A 16805-nucleotide genomic window follows, 5' to 3' on the forward strand; every position below is an offset into this window, starting at 1 on the left:
TTATTATTAAATTTTCCTTAAAAATGATTTAAATACCTTCAGAAAATGCGTACTTAACAAATAGCTTCAACCAATGAAACATCGTTTTCGAATCATCGAATTTTCATTGGTTCGATTATTCGAAAATCTTGTATAAACACATGATCTCCAAAGTCACGCTAATGTTAAAATCATGTATGTTTCACCTAAATCGAACCACTTCGTCATCACTTGCACCTCTGATTAAATAAAATCTTTGTCATGTAACTTTTTGCTGGGTAGGTTTAAGCAAATAGATTAAAAAACAAATTTACAAATATTTTGTTTGCATATTTAAATATGTATAAAACCATGTGTTTATACATACATAATAAATAATAATCCCCATTCATATTTTATGAAGCATAATTCCTATATACATACATATATGTACATTAGACCGACCCACTTTGTAGGGAAATCAAAAAGGTATTTTTGTTACCCCTCTCAAAATTTCCCTTGCTTTGTTTTAATATGATTCCTAATATATTTTAAGTCTAGCTATGATTGTTCGTGAGCTAGAACAAATTAAAAAAAAAACATGTTTTGAAACAAAATATCCAATATAGGGTATCGTTTGAAAAGGGATTTAAAGCCGTGTCCACTGTTGTATTAATCATAAATAATCTTCTGCTCATAATTGTTTTATTCCAAAATATTTCAAATTGTTAGGTTTTTATACCCTTCACCTTCGTGAGAAGGAAGGGCCATTTCGTTTGCAATTTCTATAATATAATTTTCCGACCCTATAAAGTATATATATTCCTTATAGATAGCGGAGTCGATTAAGCCATGTCCGTCTGTCTGTCTGTTGAAATCAGTTTTTAGAGGTCCCCAGATATCGGCGAGATCCGAATCTTCAATAATTCAGTTAGACATGCTTTCGAGAAGATCGCTATTTAAAATCAGCAAAATCGGTCTATAAATAACGGAGATATGAGCAAAAATCCGAGACAACCTCTGAAAATTTCATAAAAAAGCCACATTTTTTTCATGCAACAACAACACCGTAAATTGGATAAAGATGTACAGCTGAATAAAACCAAATACATCTGGTTTTATTCAGCTGTGTATTTTTTTGTATGTTTGGATGCTGTTCTGTTCTCACGAAGGTAAGTGGGTATAACAAGAACAAGGAGATAAAGCAGTAATATGTTGGTAATACAGCTGATATTTGTTTGAGGGTGGTAATACAGTACAACGGTTAACATTTTTATCTGCTACAGTTTATATTTGTTTGTGTGTATGTATGTTATGTGTGACATGTGTGCAGGGATACAAAATAAACAAAAACTGTTTTATAAAACATACTTTGTGAAGGGTATATAATAAAGATTCGGCACGGCCGAATATAGAAATATTTCTTGTTCATTAATAAAAATAAAATGTATGCACAATTTTGCAAACTTTGGTCACCTTATCGAGCGCACGTATGGCCATCGATAGACTAGAAATATTTTGGGAACCGTTTTAAACCATTATGAACAATAATTATTTAAAGCTGGGTAAAATATTAAAATTTAATCGTGTCCCTCATACGATATTTTCTTGAGAACTGTCCAGCTTACGAATGAACAACACTGATACGAAAATATTTTGGGTAACACCATATTACTAATAGCGAATATTTTGAGGGGGTAACTTAATCACCATTTTTTGTGTGTCGGTCTAATGTACATATCTATGTATTTCTGAGTTTATGTACATACATACATATGTATTTTAATTTTCTCACCGATTCAATTATCAGCGTTAATATTTATTTGTATAAAAACTTTGTGAAAGTTTTTTTTATTTATTTATAATTTTTATTGCTAAAATAAACATAATGAAAATATAATAATTGATTTAAAAAAAACTTGAATTTCGTGCTAAAAATTTAAAAATTAATTTTAAAATCTTAATTTAAATTTTTATTAATAATGAATTTCCGTTAGCTCTTTTGTTTACAAATACATATGTATGTATATTTTTGATAACATGACGGGCAAATGATTATTTTAATGATTTTTAGAGTGACAAATAAAAACAATATTTATTAATTTATTTACAAAATTTTCAAAACATTTATCTGATAATTAGAAAAATTTCGTAATAATTAGTCATGAAGAATACATAAAAAAAATCGGCAATAATATGTATTTATGTACAATGTGCCATTCATTATAATCAATATCTGGGTTTTAATTTACAAGTTTACCCTTCGTCCTATAATTTAATAATAGTATTCTAACGAATGATAATTTAAATTTTAATTCCTTCTATTCCAATTTTACTGGTTGTAAATTCTATAAATTCAATTTGTAATAGATTTTTTATTAAAAAGATTTATATTTTAGAGAACATTTAAAATTCTTTAGGAATGAACGAATTAAGCATTCTATAGGAGTTAAATCATCAAATTTAGCTCTAAATTTCATATTTTTAACAAATAATATTTCTATATTCGTCTGTGCCGAATCTTATATACCCTTCACAAAGTATGTTTTAATAAAAGTATGTTTGAATAAAACCAAATACATCTTCACACGCACATGTACATCTTTATCTAATTCACAGTGTTGTTGTTGCTTTTTTAACAAAGCATGAAAAAAATGAGGCTTTTTTGATGAAATTTTCAGAGGTTGTCTCGGATTTTTGCTTATATCTCCGTTATTTATAGACCGATTTTGCTGATTTTAAATAGAGATCTTCTCGAAAGCATGCCTAACTGAATTATTGAAGATTCGATTCTCGCCGATATCTGGGGACCTCTAAAAGCTGATTTTAACAGACGGACATTTAATCGACTCCGCTATCTATAAGGAATATATATACTTTATAGGGTCGGAAAATTATATTATAGAAATTACAAACGGAATGACAAACTTATATATACCTTCTCACGAAGGTGAAGGGTATAAAAAATAAATAATTCTATGAAATATAATTAAATTTCAATAAATAAAATTTTGAACAAATTATCTAATAGAAATTTTGAAATTACCAAAGTATAAATTCTAAATTAGTAACTGTTCCTTTGCTACTTACCTATAATCTGGATTTAACGTATAACCACTTTGCACAAATAAACCATTTGCCACATTGATAATATGTTCCACTGGAGTTTTCGTACGACTTGTCGAACGTACCGGTGCCGTTTTTAATGTAGTAAAACGCCAATTAGCGTTTGATCGTTTATTAAGACCGCCTGCATTCACATTTGCATGCTGCAAGTCATTTAACATTAAACCGAATTCTTCATGGTATTTGCTGGGATTTTCAACAAGTTCACTATCAGAATCAAGGCCAAGTAACTGTTTCAATTCCTGATAACTTCTGCCCTTAGCACCCAATGTTAACATAGATAATGCCGCCATTATACTAAGAGGTGAGAATATTTCACTTCTCTCAGCGTGAGGATCTAAAGCAGCTAATTCTAAAGCTAAATTATGGCCAAAATGTAAAACATTCTCGGCAATAATATCAGAAATTCTCTCATCGACTTGTTTTGAAGATCGTGATTTCCATAAAGAAGGATTTAAATGACTCACACCCGCTGCTACTGGGAATTTCCAACGTTGATCATTGTTTTGTAGCATATCCCTGAGTAAATTTTCTGTTGTCTTAATATCACCGGCCCATGATGTGTGTATAACAATGGCCAAAAGTGCCAATGTTAAATTATTTAAAATTCTCATCACTTTTTTAAATTTCACGAATAAGGAATTAAACTTGTATTAAAAAAACCCGTATGCACAGCTCCAACTCTCACAATGTTTATAAACTACTAAAATAAAATTTGGACTTGTTTTGACTAGTTCTGTTTATATTTTCTTTAGTATGTAGTATTAATTGTTTTTTATTTGTTTTTGGCTATGCTCTTGTTTTGTTTTTGTTTTTTTGTTGTTTTACCGGTTGAGGATTCAATACATTTTTCTTTACGCTTATTAACTCTCACAATCGAACCGAAACTCATCAAACGATTCACCCAACTGATCGTATTTTAATTCTAGCTTTGTGTATTTAAAGTCAGTGTTTTTGCTAAGCTTTTTATGAATGAGAACCGTTACTAATACTAGATCTTTAAAATACTTGAACAAAGACTAAAAATTGAGTATAATCTTTAAATTTATATTAACTCAGAGTTTTTTTATTTATTCTCTACATGGGTAATTTGCAAGTTGCAATACAAGTTTACGTCTATTTTATTTGGATTGCCAGAGGAAAACATTCTATGACTTGTAGTAAGATTTGTTTAAATAACTTTATGGATATTTAATGGGATTTTTAGGTGTAAGAATATCCACAAATTTTACAAATCGGTATTTTATTTAATTTGTCCGATTATCGAGAGAGAAACCTAAATCTAAGGTCAATGTATGTAATATAACATTGATTTCAAATATATCTTACAACGTTGTCAGTAAAATTTTTAGAAAATGTCTAATAATCGTCTGAACTTACAATTTTTCTTTTGCAACTTTGTCAGAAAAAGCATTACCGAAAATAATGCAAAACAAAATTTGTAAGTTGCCAGTATTATTTGACATTTTATGCCAACGTTGTAAGATCTAACAACCGTGTATACATAGCATTACAGGCATATATTACACAATATATCCACCACGTTAAAATCTTCCGAATTGGTTTTTTAAGATTTTACTCATATCTTAACCAATACGCAAATAAGTATTTTTATACCCTACACCACTATAGTGGGGAGGGTATTATATGTTTGTGCTGATGTTTGTAACATACAAAAATATTGGTCCAATACCCACCTTAAAGTATACCGATCGATTCAGAATCATTTTCTGAGTCGATTAAGACATGTCCGTCCGTCTGTCCGGCTGGCTGGCTGTCCATGTAAACCTTGTGCGCAAGGTACAGGCCGCAATTTCAAGATAATTTGATGAAATTTGGACCAAGCATGTTTTTGGCACAGGGACGAAGCCTATTGAAAGTGCTTGAAATCGGTCCATTATTTTACCTAGCCCCCATACAACCGTACCTCCCGATTTGAACTTTTTATGCCATAATTACGTCAAATATTCTATTACAAATAAGATTCGTATAAGTATAAATGACACTGCAGATTTTCGTAAGGATCGACCCTTATTTGACCCTAGCCCCCATACAAACCCCCCCCTTCAAAAAATGTCTTAAACGTCTAAAATTGTCTTGTAACCATTTTTATCGCAATGAAACTCAACAAATCTAACTGTTATTTAAAAATACACCTTTTTCTCAAATTTACCGAGGATCGGCCCATATTTGACCTATATAAAGCCTCATTTAGAAATTTTAGTTTTTTTTAATCAATAAATTGCTTAAATATTTTGGAATTATGCTAATATTCAACATAAAAGTTTCTTTATAAAAAATAAAAATTTTTAAAAATATACTCATGGTGTAGGGTATTATATGATCGGCCATGCCCGAATATACTTTCCTACTTATTTTTAAATATATACTTTTTAATTTTAATATACTATGATAAAACTTATATAACATTCATTAAAATTTAGTTTAACAAAATTAAAAGAAAAACATATTCTTCAAAAAATGATTATTTTTATTAAAATATAATAAATTATATGATGGCAACACTATTGAACCTGTTTACATGCAAAAAATCTCATTTTTACTCAGACTCAATTATTTTTTGCAACATCATCGATAATCAAAATATAAATCCCCTTATTTGAAATCAAAACTAAAATACCCTTTACAAAATAAATATGTATCATACTCTCTAAACTAAAAACTTTTACGTACATACATAGTATGTATGTATATGTACATATGTAGGTACTCAATGTGATAATGAATATGCGTGGCCATGACGTCAAATTGTTTACCAATTATTTATTTTTTTTTTTTTTTGTAAACGGTTGAATTTGTTGTATCATTTTTGCAAAAAAAAAAAAAAAAAAGTTTTTGAATTACATTTCATTATAAAGTACTCAGTATCCGGAGATTTTAATTATTCAGTATTTTGTTTATCTGCTACAAAGTTCGGGCTTTTCCAATATACACATACACATACATATGTAGATGTAAATATTACGAGTATTTTGTTTGGTACATAAGTATGTAGTATTTCCAAGCTTTGACTGCGGTTCAACAAAGAGTTGGTTGTTTTTGTTCTTCTATAGTATTTTATCACACGTGATTATAATTTTAAATTTTCTACTGGTGCTATTGTTGTTATTATTCATTTCTACATATAACATAATGATTTTTAGTGACATATTTTAAAAATAGATTTAAAAAGAATTAAACCGGTTCTTTACTCTGTGGGTAAACCCAATTTATTTTATAGCTCATTAGTATCGGTCGATCTATTTATTGACTGTTTATGAATCTGTCAACTGTAATTAATTTTTAAAATTATAAATGCAATTTTGAAAAGGTTTCGGGTATTTGCATGACAACGCATTCATGTTCATACAGTGAATCAAATTCTCTTAAAAAAACTTAGTTGATTCACTGTATATGTATATTACTATTTAATGTCGAATTTTAAGTTGAAGGATATTAATAATGCAAATTTTATACTTGGAATGAAGATAACACGATATAGGCCAAACGAAAAACTATAGATTGATCAAAAACTATACTTGAGAGTTATTATTAAAAAAAATAATATGAAGGAAAGTAAAGGAGTACTAACGTTCGAACTGTATGCAAATAATGAAGATGAAATAAATGAAGTGAAGAAAGTTCAATATCAAGAAGCCGTTTAAAGTACGCAGCAGAATTAAGCTGACTAGACATTCAATAGGCAGTTGAAACTTTATTTAAGTTTAAAAACAAGTATGAATTTATAGTCGGACATTGCCGACCATATGATACCCTACACCAGTCAGTTTGTTAAAATTTTGAATTTTTTTAATAAAGCATTTAATTTGTTTTATTGTGGAATATTTTTACTTATTGTTGACAAAAAAGAGAGATTTTCTACAAGAGGGCTCATAGGGGAGAAGAGGTAAATATGGGCCTATCCTTATAAATTTTGGTAGATGAATTTACGTCTACTACAAAGTCATTTATGTAGATTTTAATCGTTTTATAAGTAATTATAAGTTAATTTTGACTATCAAGTCATTTTCTGAAGGGGAGTCTGTATGGGGGCTAGGGTCAAATGAGGCCCGATCACAATAAAAATTAGTATTGTCAATTATTGTTCTATAAAACTAATTTTTGCTGATTTTCGTTGACATTATAAAACATTTAACGTACTTATGAGGCTAAAGGCCCGATTCGGGGGGTACGGTTGTATATGGGCTAGGAGAAATAATGGACCGATTTCAACCATTTTCAATAGCGATCGTCCTTGAACCAAAAATTTCATCAAATTATCTTGAAAATTGCGACCTAAATCGCTAAATCGACTCAGAAAGTGATTCTGAGGCGATTGGTATACTTTAAGGTGGGTCTAGGACCAATATTTTTGGATGTTACAAACTTCAGCACAAACGCATAATACCCTCCCCACTACAGTGGTGTAGGGTATAACAATATTGGAAAAGCTCAAAAGAATTTTAAAATTTTCATAAATTTTAAGGTAATCTTAGGACATAATCATTTAGAATATAGTTGATAGGAACGTTGATTTTAATTGCAGGAGTGTAAAATTTAGCAGGAACATGTATTTTCATACGATGCATCACAATCAATCAATCAATCAATCGATTTTGACTTTTTCATAACTTAGGGCCTTTTGGATTTCATACGACGATATATAAATTTTAACGGTTTATTTTTAACCTAACTTAAATTAATACATTTTGAAATACCTTGTTCATAAAAAATGCAACAGCTGTTTTTATAGACTAAGTACGTTTAATACAGCAAATTAGAGTACGTTCAGTGTATCAGATAAGTTCTCTTTGTTTACACAAAAAAATTTAGCTTAGTGTTATTCAATTTAGTTATTTTTCTTTTCTTAATTTTGCATTAATTTATTTATGTAATTTTAAAATCGACATATTTGCAAACAAATGAAAAGAAAATAAATAATATTGTTGGGCTAAAAAGTTAACTTATAGTGACTAGAGAGAGGGTGGGTGAGTGTGTGTTATGGCTAATAGAGATTTGGAAGTGCTCGAGTTAAAGCCACCAACCGTAAATTCCTGTACAATAAACAATTCAAATAATGAAATTACACGTTTAAGTATAACAGAATTATCTTACAATGATTTCTATTGGCAATATATGGAAAGAAATTATCCGGTAATATTAAAAGATGTATCGACACAATGGGAATGCCGGCTTAATTGGCTTAAAGCCCAAACACAAGACTTAACACTAACTGAAAAAAACGATAATAAATTCGAAAAGCCTAAAGTAAATAGCAATATCATTAATTATGACTACCTCAGGGAAAAAATAGGCAATTGTCAAGTACCCGTGGCTAATTGCAATAGGGAATATTTTAATAGCCATGCCAAGTGTGAAATGTTATTTTATGATTTTCTACGCTACTGGCAGGAAAAGCAAAAGGATTTGTTGGCAACAACAACAACGACAAATTTAAGTAACAATGATAATAAAACTACAACCACCGGAGATTTACTCTACCTCAAGGATTGGCATTTGAAGGCGCAAAATGCCGCCTATGATTTTTATAAAGTTCCTAAATATTTTGCCTCCGATTGGTTAAATGAACATTTGATAGCGACAAAAAGTGATGATTATCGTTTTGTTTATATGGGACCAAAGGATACCTGGTAAATGGATAATTACAGGATACCATAACCATGACTTTAATTCAATTTACTTTTTTAGGACCCCCTTTCATTCGGATGTTTTTGGCTCATTTAGCTGGTCTACTAATATTATGGGCATTAAGAAATGGCTTCTCCTGCCGCCCGGAGAAGAATTAAAACTCAGTGATCATTTGGGCAATTTACCATTTTGCATTAACGAAGAAATGTTAGAAAAGAAATATGTCAAATATTTCATCATTATGCAAATGGAAAACGAATCTATATTTGTACCTAGTGGCTGGCATCATCAAGTATGGAATATAACTGATACCATATCCGTAAATCATAATTGGTTTAATGCCTGTAATCTTCAGCGTATTTGGTACAACCTCAACAATCAAATGGAAAAAGTTGTTAAGGAAATTGACGATTGTCGACAAATGGACAATTTTGTTGAACATTGTCAAACAATGCTACGTGCTAGTTTTGGTCTTAACTACCTCGATTTTTTACAACTATTGGAATGTATAGCGAACAGACGTTTAAGACAATTCAATAACAATACTACCACCACAAATGTATCAACAAATTCAGCAATTATACCACCGCCATCACATGGAATGTGTTCATTCGATATCGATTTAACAGCATCTACCCCTCTGATATTTTTTGATCAATTTATACCCAACGATTATCATGTCCGTCATGATCTAGAGCGTATTTTACAAGTGGTTGAATTAATGTTACAGGATTCAATTATATGTGAAAATCGTACTGTTTTATATCGTAAATGTATACATTTAAGAGAATTATTATCAACAACGGCATTATCATTAAGTCTGAATGAAAAAATATCAACTTCATCATAGGGAATGCTTAGTATTAAACTGATTTTATATTTTAGTTTTTAATAATTAACTCTTTGCTAAAAGTTTAATGAAATAGTTTGTATGTGTAAACTATAAAAATCATTTCTATAACGCATTTAATTACTGGTGTTATAGCAAATCAGTGTTAAAGTCAAAATTTTAATATAATTTGTTGTTATTTTGATTAATTTTGACATAAATGTGCAAATGTTAGAAGTACTGCAAAGACCGCCTATTTTATTATATTTTTAGCTTTGGGTTAAAAATAATATATTAATAAAAATTAAAATATTTTTATACCTACCAACGAAATGTTTTTGTTCTATTCTGTTTTTGTTCCCCAAATCAATTGATTTAGAGGTGATGTTGTTAAATTACGCCCCTTACAAGTCCAAATTTAAATCTTAACTTTAAAGCACTAGTTATACCTATTTGTTTATTTAAAAGCACAGGGTATACTTTGTGTTTAAAAGTTAATTTACCAATAAAAACAAATTAAAAGACACACAAGGTTCTAAAGTTGAAACGAAGAGTCGACTTGTTGCATTTTATAAAAAGTCGACTTTTCGACCTTTTGCATTTTATGAAAAGTCGACTTTTTGCATTTAGTTAAAAGTCGATTTTTCGACTTTTTCATTTAATCAAAAGTCGATTTTTCGACTTTTTGACTTTTAATATTTTATAAATAGTCGACTTCGACTTTTTTCGACTTTCTCCGACTATTTCCGACTTTTTCCGACCAGAGTTAAAAATTTATAATGTTGTCAGAAGCGTAAATTTATAATGTTGCCATTTAACATTATATTATTATTTATTATTAATAAAAAAATTTTATTTATATATTTTCTATTGCAATTTTTCGACTTTTTTCGACTTCTTCCGACTATTTTCGACTTTTTCGTAAATTTATAATGTTGCCATTTAACTATATTATTATTATTATTATTATTATTATTCTTATTAATATTATTATTAATTATTATTTTTATTAATAAAAAAATTTTATTTATTTTTTTCTATTTGTTGCAATTTTTCGACTATTTTCGACTTTTTCCGACTATTTTCGACTTTTATTTTCAAAGTAGACCTTTCGACTTTTTTCATAGACGATAGTCGAGTTATCGACTTTTTTGGAACAAAATAGTGACTTCGACTTTTTTCGACAAAAAGTCGATTGTTGGATTATTCGAAAGTCGATTTATAGAACCCTACACAAGACACAAAAGACATTTAAAAAATGTTTCTCTTTTTCTGTAGTTAATATGGTTTCTAATTGGCAACACTTGTTTTTACCTTTCTCTCTCCCTCTAAAAGACTGTTTGTTTATTTACATTTTATTTTATTTTGTCTCGTCATTCGTTATACTAAAAATCGTATAAAGATTACAAAAATAAATAAAGAACAAGTTAGGCTGTATTGTCGAATATGGTCGGTTTTTTGATACCCTGCACGGGCTTGTATATTAACAATAGGGGTTTATTTTTAAATAATAAAGTATTTAGATTTAATTTTACCTTAACTCTGAAAAATTTTAACAATTTGTTGACAAGAGAAGGAACTTTCCAAAAGTTTGGTTATATGGATTCAAGGATACATATGAGCCTATTCTTATCAATTTTGGTAGAGAGACTTACGATAACATTAAAGTTATTTATGCAGATTTTTGTCGTGATACTAATGTTTATTCATAAGTGTATTTTGACCTTCAAGTCATTTTCTAAAGGGGACTTTGTTTGGGGACTATGGTCAAATATGACCGGTCATAACTAAAATCGACATTATAATTTAGGTATCATTTAACAAATTTAATCACACTATCTTGAATATTATAACTAAGGTTTACATGCAGTTGTAAATCATGTCTGAGTTGGGTAACAACTCTCGCGTCATCGTTTTTATTTCTTAAGGACGGTCAGGCTTGTGCTTGTTGCTGGGCTTTCGACAGAATTACTTCTCAACCCGCACTAATTTAATGCACTACTTCGTATAAATGTTCTAAGTTATGCGTCGTCTTCATTAAACGCGTGCTTTCGTTTTACCTCAGAGTGAGGTTATGTTTTTTTACTGTTGAAGACTATAAAATACTCTCCACCAGTATATATTTAAGTATACTTAACACTTTTGATGAAATTAAGTCCGGATGCTCCAACTTCCTATATGAAGGTATAGGTCGTTTGGTGGGGTATTTTCTGGACAAACGTGTGATAACCTGGCAATATGAGTGCTTAATGCATCGCCATCCTAATTAAAACCCAAAAAGAAAAAAAAATAAGGTTTACATGGACGCACAGTTGGAGGAAAGTGATTCTAAGCCGATTGGCATATAAATGGTTGTATTTTTGGATGTTACAAATATCACCACAAACACACAATACCTTCTTCACTATAGTGGTGTAGGTTATAATGAAACTATGAGCTTTATAATAAAATTAAACTTATCAATAATTAAAATTCAAATTAAAAAAACTTAAATAGCAATGTATTCTACTGTACAGAATACAACGCAGCATATTAATAAGCAGAACATAACTTAACATGCCTTTAAAGGGGATTAAAGTTTTAGAATTTGCTGGTTTGGCACCAGCACCATTTTGTGGCAAAATTTTAGCTGATTTTGGGGCAAAGGTCACCGTTATAGATAGGGTAAGTAAAAACACTAATTATGCAGTATTTCTTTTAAAACAAGCCACTCTTTTTTGTTGTTGAAACAGGTATTGGACAATCAATTCAATTGCATGAATCGTGGCAAACATGTACTTGCTATAGATCTTAAAAAGCCACAAGGACAGACATTGGCTAGAAAATTGTGTAAAAATCAGGATGTGCTAATTGAACCTTTTCGTCCTGGTGTTATGGAAAAAATAAACTTGGGGCCTGACCTATTATGTAAAGATAATCCACGACTTATTTACGCCCGTTTAACGGGTTTTGGTCAAAAGGGACGTTTGGCATTGCGTGCAGGTCATGATATTAATTATGCTGCCATATCGGGTGTTTTATCTATGTTGGGTCGCAGGGGTGAAAAACCTTTGCCACCTGTTAACATTTTAGCTGATTTTGCTGGTGGCGGTTTAATGTGTGCTTTTGGCATTTGCTTAGCTTTGCTTGAACGTCATCGTTCTGGACGTGGTCAAATTGTGGATTCTGCTATGGTGGATGGTGCCGCTTATGTAGCCAGTTGGTTGTTTATGTCACGTAATATACCCCCCATATGGGAGGGAGGAGAACGTGGAAATAATTGGTTAGATGGTGGCGCTTTCTACTATGACACCTATGAAACAAAAGATGGCAAATATATGTCGGTGGGTGCTTTAGAACCACAATTTTTTGAACTTTTTAAACAACACTTAGGTCTACCAGAACTCTCACAGTTTGTTACGGAAGACCGTGAAAGGGAGACAGCAAAGGCTGCCATCACTGCAGCATTTCTCCAAAAAACTCAATCAGAATGGGCAAAAATATTTGAAGATATAGATGCTTGTGTTTACCCCATTTTAGACTGGCACGACGTTATGCAACATGATCATAACAACGAGCGTGATTCTTTTGTTAAATTAGAGGATAATATTATAGCACCAAAACCGGCACCACGTCTTAGCCGTACTCCGGGTAAATTGAGTACGCGTTTAAGCAACTCGGCAGATGCTATAGAAGAAGCGACCAATATTTTGGCGGATTTAAAACTAAGTCCCGCTGAATTGGAAAAACTATTAAGTGAAAAAGTTTTAATTTTACCAAATGCAGCAGCGAAATTGTAAATTTATTATTTAAGGGAAACAGATTCAACTTTTTATTAAAAAAATTAAGTAAATAAAACATTTTATAAGATTAATAAGAAATAATCTTTTTAGCATGGCAATAATTTATATTAGAATGTTTATTTTACAAACATATAGATACATGTATGTAAGAAAATTTCATTTATAAACCGTTTATAATATTCTTTATGAATATGCCCTTAAGCAATACGTTCCTTAGCCAAAATTTTCTATTAGTATAAACTTTTTGTTGTTGTATTTGTAACAGCTAAAACTATTCAATAATCTAATTGGGGTGTTCTACATCAATGTCCAGTCTTAAAGATTGTGCTACTTTAACTGGATGTATCCATAAAGCCATTGGACAGTGGAGGGTGTCATGAGGCCCTGACCACATGTATTAAATTCTTTGGATACGGCACGGTCTATACGTGACCAGTAGGCATTGAGCCTATTGTTATATCCCGATCTTAGTTGTGCCAGAACTATTCTTGTTTTTCGGGGCAGGTTTTCTTCTGTGTCTGCTATGGGCAGTGGGCGACCTTCAAGTACGACTTTCATGCGGTATCCTGACTGATCCAGTGTATCCTGCACAAGATGTTAAAATTGGGATGACTCCTCCGATGACATCCGGAGGAACTGTTTGTTGAACATGACATTATGTTCCTTGACTAGGAGGACCTTCGTTTCTTCGTGCAGGTTCCAAGGTAATTTGTAGGCAACCCGTTACAGTCCTTAGGGCGACATTTTGGCAGCTTTAAATGTTTCTCCAATTGTTTCTAGGTATCACTGAGCGAAGGTGACCACACTGGAGCAGCATAATTAACCACAGACCGACCAATCGTTTTATATGTAGCCAACAAGGTTTCTTTATCCATACCCCAAGTGCTACCGGCTAGCGCTTTTAGGACTTTGTTTCTATTTCGCAATTTGTAGGCAGCCCGTTACAGTCCTTAGGGCGTCATTTTGGCAGCTTTTAATGTTTCTCCACTGGGTATCACTGAGCGAAGGTGACCACACTGGAGCAGCATAATTAACCACTGACCGACCAATCGATTTATATGTAGCCAACAAGGTTTCTTTATCCATACCCCAAGTGCTGCTGGCTAGCGCTTTGAGGACTTTGTTTCAACTAAGCAACTTGCGCGTGAATGCAGCGGCATGAGCTGAGGAAGTAAAGAGGCTATCAAATGTGATCCCCAATGTTTTTGGTTGGTGCACGGTCGGAATTTGGGCTCCATCGACCTAGATGCCGAGGTTTAGGTTTATTTCCTTCGTCCAGGTGGTAAAAAGTGTTGTTAACGACTTCGCTGGTGATAATTTCAGGTTACGCGCAGTAAAGAACTGATGTATTTCGTGGAGATAACAATTTACCAGAACGCATAATTTAACAATGTTGTAGCCCGTCGTCATAATAGTACAATCATCCGCACATGAAATCACTTCCACACCTCGTGGGGGTGCGGGGAGTTTAGGAGAGGTAGAAGTTAAACAAAAGTGGCGATAGTATTCCATCTTGAGGTACGCCTTGTTTAACTCTACGGGGTTTGAAGCGTCTGTCTCTAAACTCCACGAACGACATAGGGCCACTTAGATAATTTACGATCCATATTTTCGTGTAAGTATAAACTTTGAAATCGCATCATTAACATATACAGCGAATCAACTAAGTTTTTTGCCTACCTTTTTTAAGAGAATTAAGATTTCTGTTCATAAATAAAATTGGAAAAAACATGTAAAAAGTAAATTTATGTTTTTCAATAAAAAATGGAGATTGTGTAAAATGGGAAAACCAAGGAAAAAATATTAAAATACAAATTTTGGTGCATTTGTTGTTGCATTTTATTATTCTTCATCAGAATTTGCACTTCAATAAAGTATTTTGCATATTGAGAATTTCGGTTAATTTCGTTGGGTTTTTTTCAAATTATGTTTTAATTCATCTTTGGAATTTATTGTTTTTTGTTAAAAGGATGAGTGTTAAGTATTTTTCAATTGTAATTTGCAAAAATCATATCCTCATTGTGTAAAAATGTGATGTTATTTGCCTTAAATATATTTAAAGGATAATAATGAGGCAATTTCGATATAAAAAATTAGTTTAGATTTCTAGAACAAGTGTAAATCAATAAAATATAATTATGAAATGTTCAATCAATAACATTAAAAAATATAAAATAGAGTACCTAATAGATGAAGTGATCCAAAGAATTATTAGAAAAAACGCACTGAGTATCCATGGAAAACTCCTGATTTATCTTTTTCAAAATCTATATACGAACTAGGAGGACACTATGTTTAAATTTAAACTTCTAAACAGACCTTAGGTTGCTTGGAACCAATGTAAAGTGAACTGTCGTATAGTACAGGAAAAATACCTAATTTAGATATTTACAAATAGAGGTGGTTATCATACCGTAAAGTCAACAAAAACAATATTTTTCACCTAATACTACTGTATCTTATTCATAAAATAAAGCATTTAAAATATGAGGTTGAAAATCATGATTTTAGCATTTAATAGTTCTATAGTGGTATATGGTGATGTCCCCATACTTAGAGTGGCTAGGATGGTACTTAGTGTTAGATTTATTGAATATGAATAAATATTATACAATTCTAAATAATATTTACACATACTCCCCAAAAAGATGGAGTTCCCGTAATGTAGTTCTTGTTTATCAATACAAAATGACCAAAAACCAGGATTATTTTTGTTATAATATATAGATTTATGGCTCACTAAAAATTTTTTCCAGGTCCAAATCCATTGATTATCTAATATAGCATGTATCCAATTCAAGATTACTTATTATTTTCGAAATTTAATGAAAGAAACGATAGATTTAATGTTAAATCAATTATTGATAAATACTTATAGGTATATAGGATAATAAATCGGTTAAGAAATGTCGTTCCACTACTAAAATATCTAAAAATTTTGTTCTAAAATATAGGAGTAATAAAAATATTAAATTTTATAAAATATTGCAGCAATATTAAAAAAATGAACAAAAAACCTAAAAAGCAAAATACTTTATTGACCCATAAAATTAACAATACGTTCACATTTTATCAAAAATCTCGTTAATTAATATAACGATTATACTTTTTATGGTAGAAAATTAAAATATAAGATATTCTTTAAAAATACAACAAACAAATTGCTTTATTTTGCTAAAAATAATTCTTCAGGTGAAGTTTTTTCTTAAAATTTATAAAATTTTACATAGGCAAATTACTTAATTGATTCACTGTATATATAATTGCGGATTTTTATGCACTTTTCTTTAAAAATAAAACACATTTGTTTTTTTTTGCGTCGAAAGAAAACAATAAGAATCTTTATTTTCACACACATAAATTTAAACGTACAAACTATCAGTCATACAAATTACAATATTTTTTTATCTTAAATTTAATAAATGTTTTTTTTTTTATTTATTTTTTTTAATATTAGTTTT

At 30.6% G+C, this 16805-nt stretch overlaps 3 protein-coding genes across 4 annotated transcripts in view; 2 read left to right on the forward strand and 1 right to left on the reverse strand.

Annotated features, from left to right (window-relative positions):
• LOC111680776 (serine protease inhibitor 28Dc) overlaps positions 1 to 4014 on the reverse strand; it is a 6989-nt gene extending 2975 nt beyond the window's left edge. Inside the window, exon 1 of the mRNA XM_023442479.2 lies at positions 3049 to 4014. Coding sequence (XP_023298247.2) covers positions 3049 to 3698 — 650 coding nt within the window. The 5' untranslated portion in view covers positions 3699 to 4014. The remainder of the gene's footprint in view (positions 1 to 3048) is intronic.
• Positions 4015 to 7902: 3888 nt separating this feature from the next.
• Positions 7903 to 9913, forward strand: LOC111680774 (2-oxoglutarate and iron-dependent oxygenase JMJD4 homolog). The gene is made up of 2 exons (XM_023442477.2): positions 7903 to 8735; positions 8794 to 9913. The coding sequence occupies exons 1-2, from the start codon at positions 8086 to 8088 to the stop codon at positions 9581 to 9583; spliced, it is 1440 nt and encodes a 479-aa protein (XP_023298245.2). The 5' UTR covers positions 7903 to 8085; the 3' UTR covers positions 9584 to 9913.
• A 1921-nt stretch (positions 9914 to 11834) lies between these two features.
• Positions 11835 to 13445, forward strand: LOC111680775 (alpha-methylacyl-CoA racemase). 2 transcript variants are annotated; one of them, XM_046949449.1, is made up of 3 exons: positions 11835 to 11976; positions 12059 to 12226; positions 12295 to 13445. In XM_046949449.1, exons 2-3 carry the CDS (start codon positions 12119 to 12121, stop codon positions 13339 to 13341), a joined length of 1155 nt encoding a protein of 384 aa, XP_046805405.1. In that variant the 5' UTR covers positions 11835 to 11976; positions 12059 to 12118; the 3' UTR covers positions 13342 to 13445. The 2 variants fall into 2 exon arrangements, with proteins under 2 accessions (XP_046805405.1, XP_023298246.2); XM_023442478.2 differs by having other exon boundaries at positions 11840 to 12226.
• The last annotated feature ends 3360 nt before the right edge of the window (positions 13446 to 16805 follow it).

The sequence above is a fragment of the Lucilia cuprina genome, chromosome 2, assembly GCF_022045245.1.
Source record: "Lucilia cuprina isolate Lc7/37 chromosome 2, ASM2204524v1, whole genome shotgun sequence".
Classification (NCBI taxonomy): domain Eukaryota; kingdom Metazoa; phylum Arthropoda; class Insecta; order Diptera; family Calliphoridae; genus Lucilia; species Lucilia cuprina.

Excerpts from the sequence above, each read along its gene's own strand:
- LOC111680774 (XM_023442477.2), top strand. The coding sequence starts at position 8,086 with ATGGCTAATAGAGATTTGGAAGTGCTCGAGTTAAAGCCACCAACCGTA. Across the intron at positions 8,736-8,793 it reads ATGGGACCAAAGGATACCTG|GACCCCCTTTCATTCGGATG; the intron begins GTAAATGGATAA and ends TTACTTTTTTAG.
- LOC111680775 (XM_046949449.1), top strand. The coding sequence starts at position 12,119 with ATGCCTTTAAAGGGGATTAAAGTTTTAGAATTTGCTGGTTTGGCACCA. Across the intron at positions 12,227-12,294 it reads AGGTCACCGTTATAGATAGG|GTATTGGACAATCAATTCAA; the intron begins GTAAGTAAAAAC and ends TTGTTGAAACAG.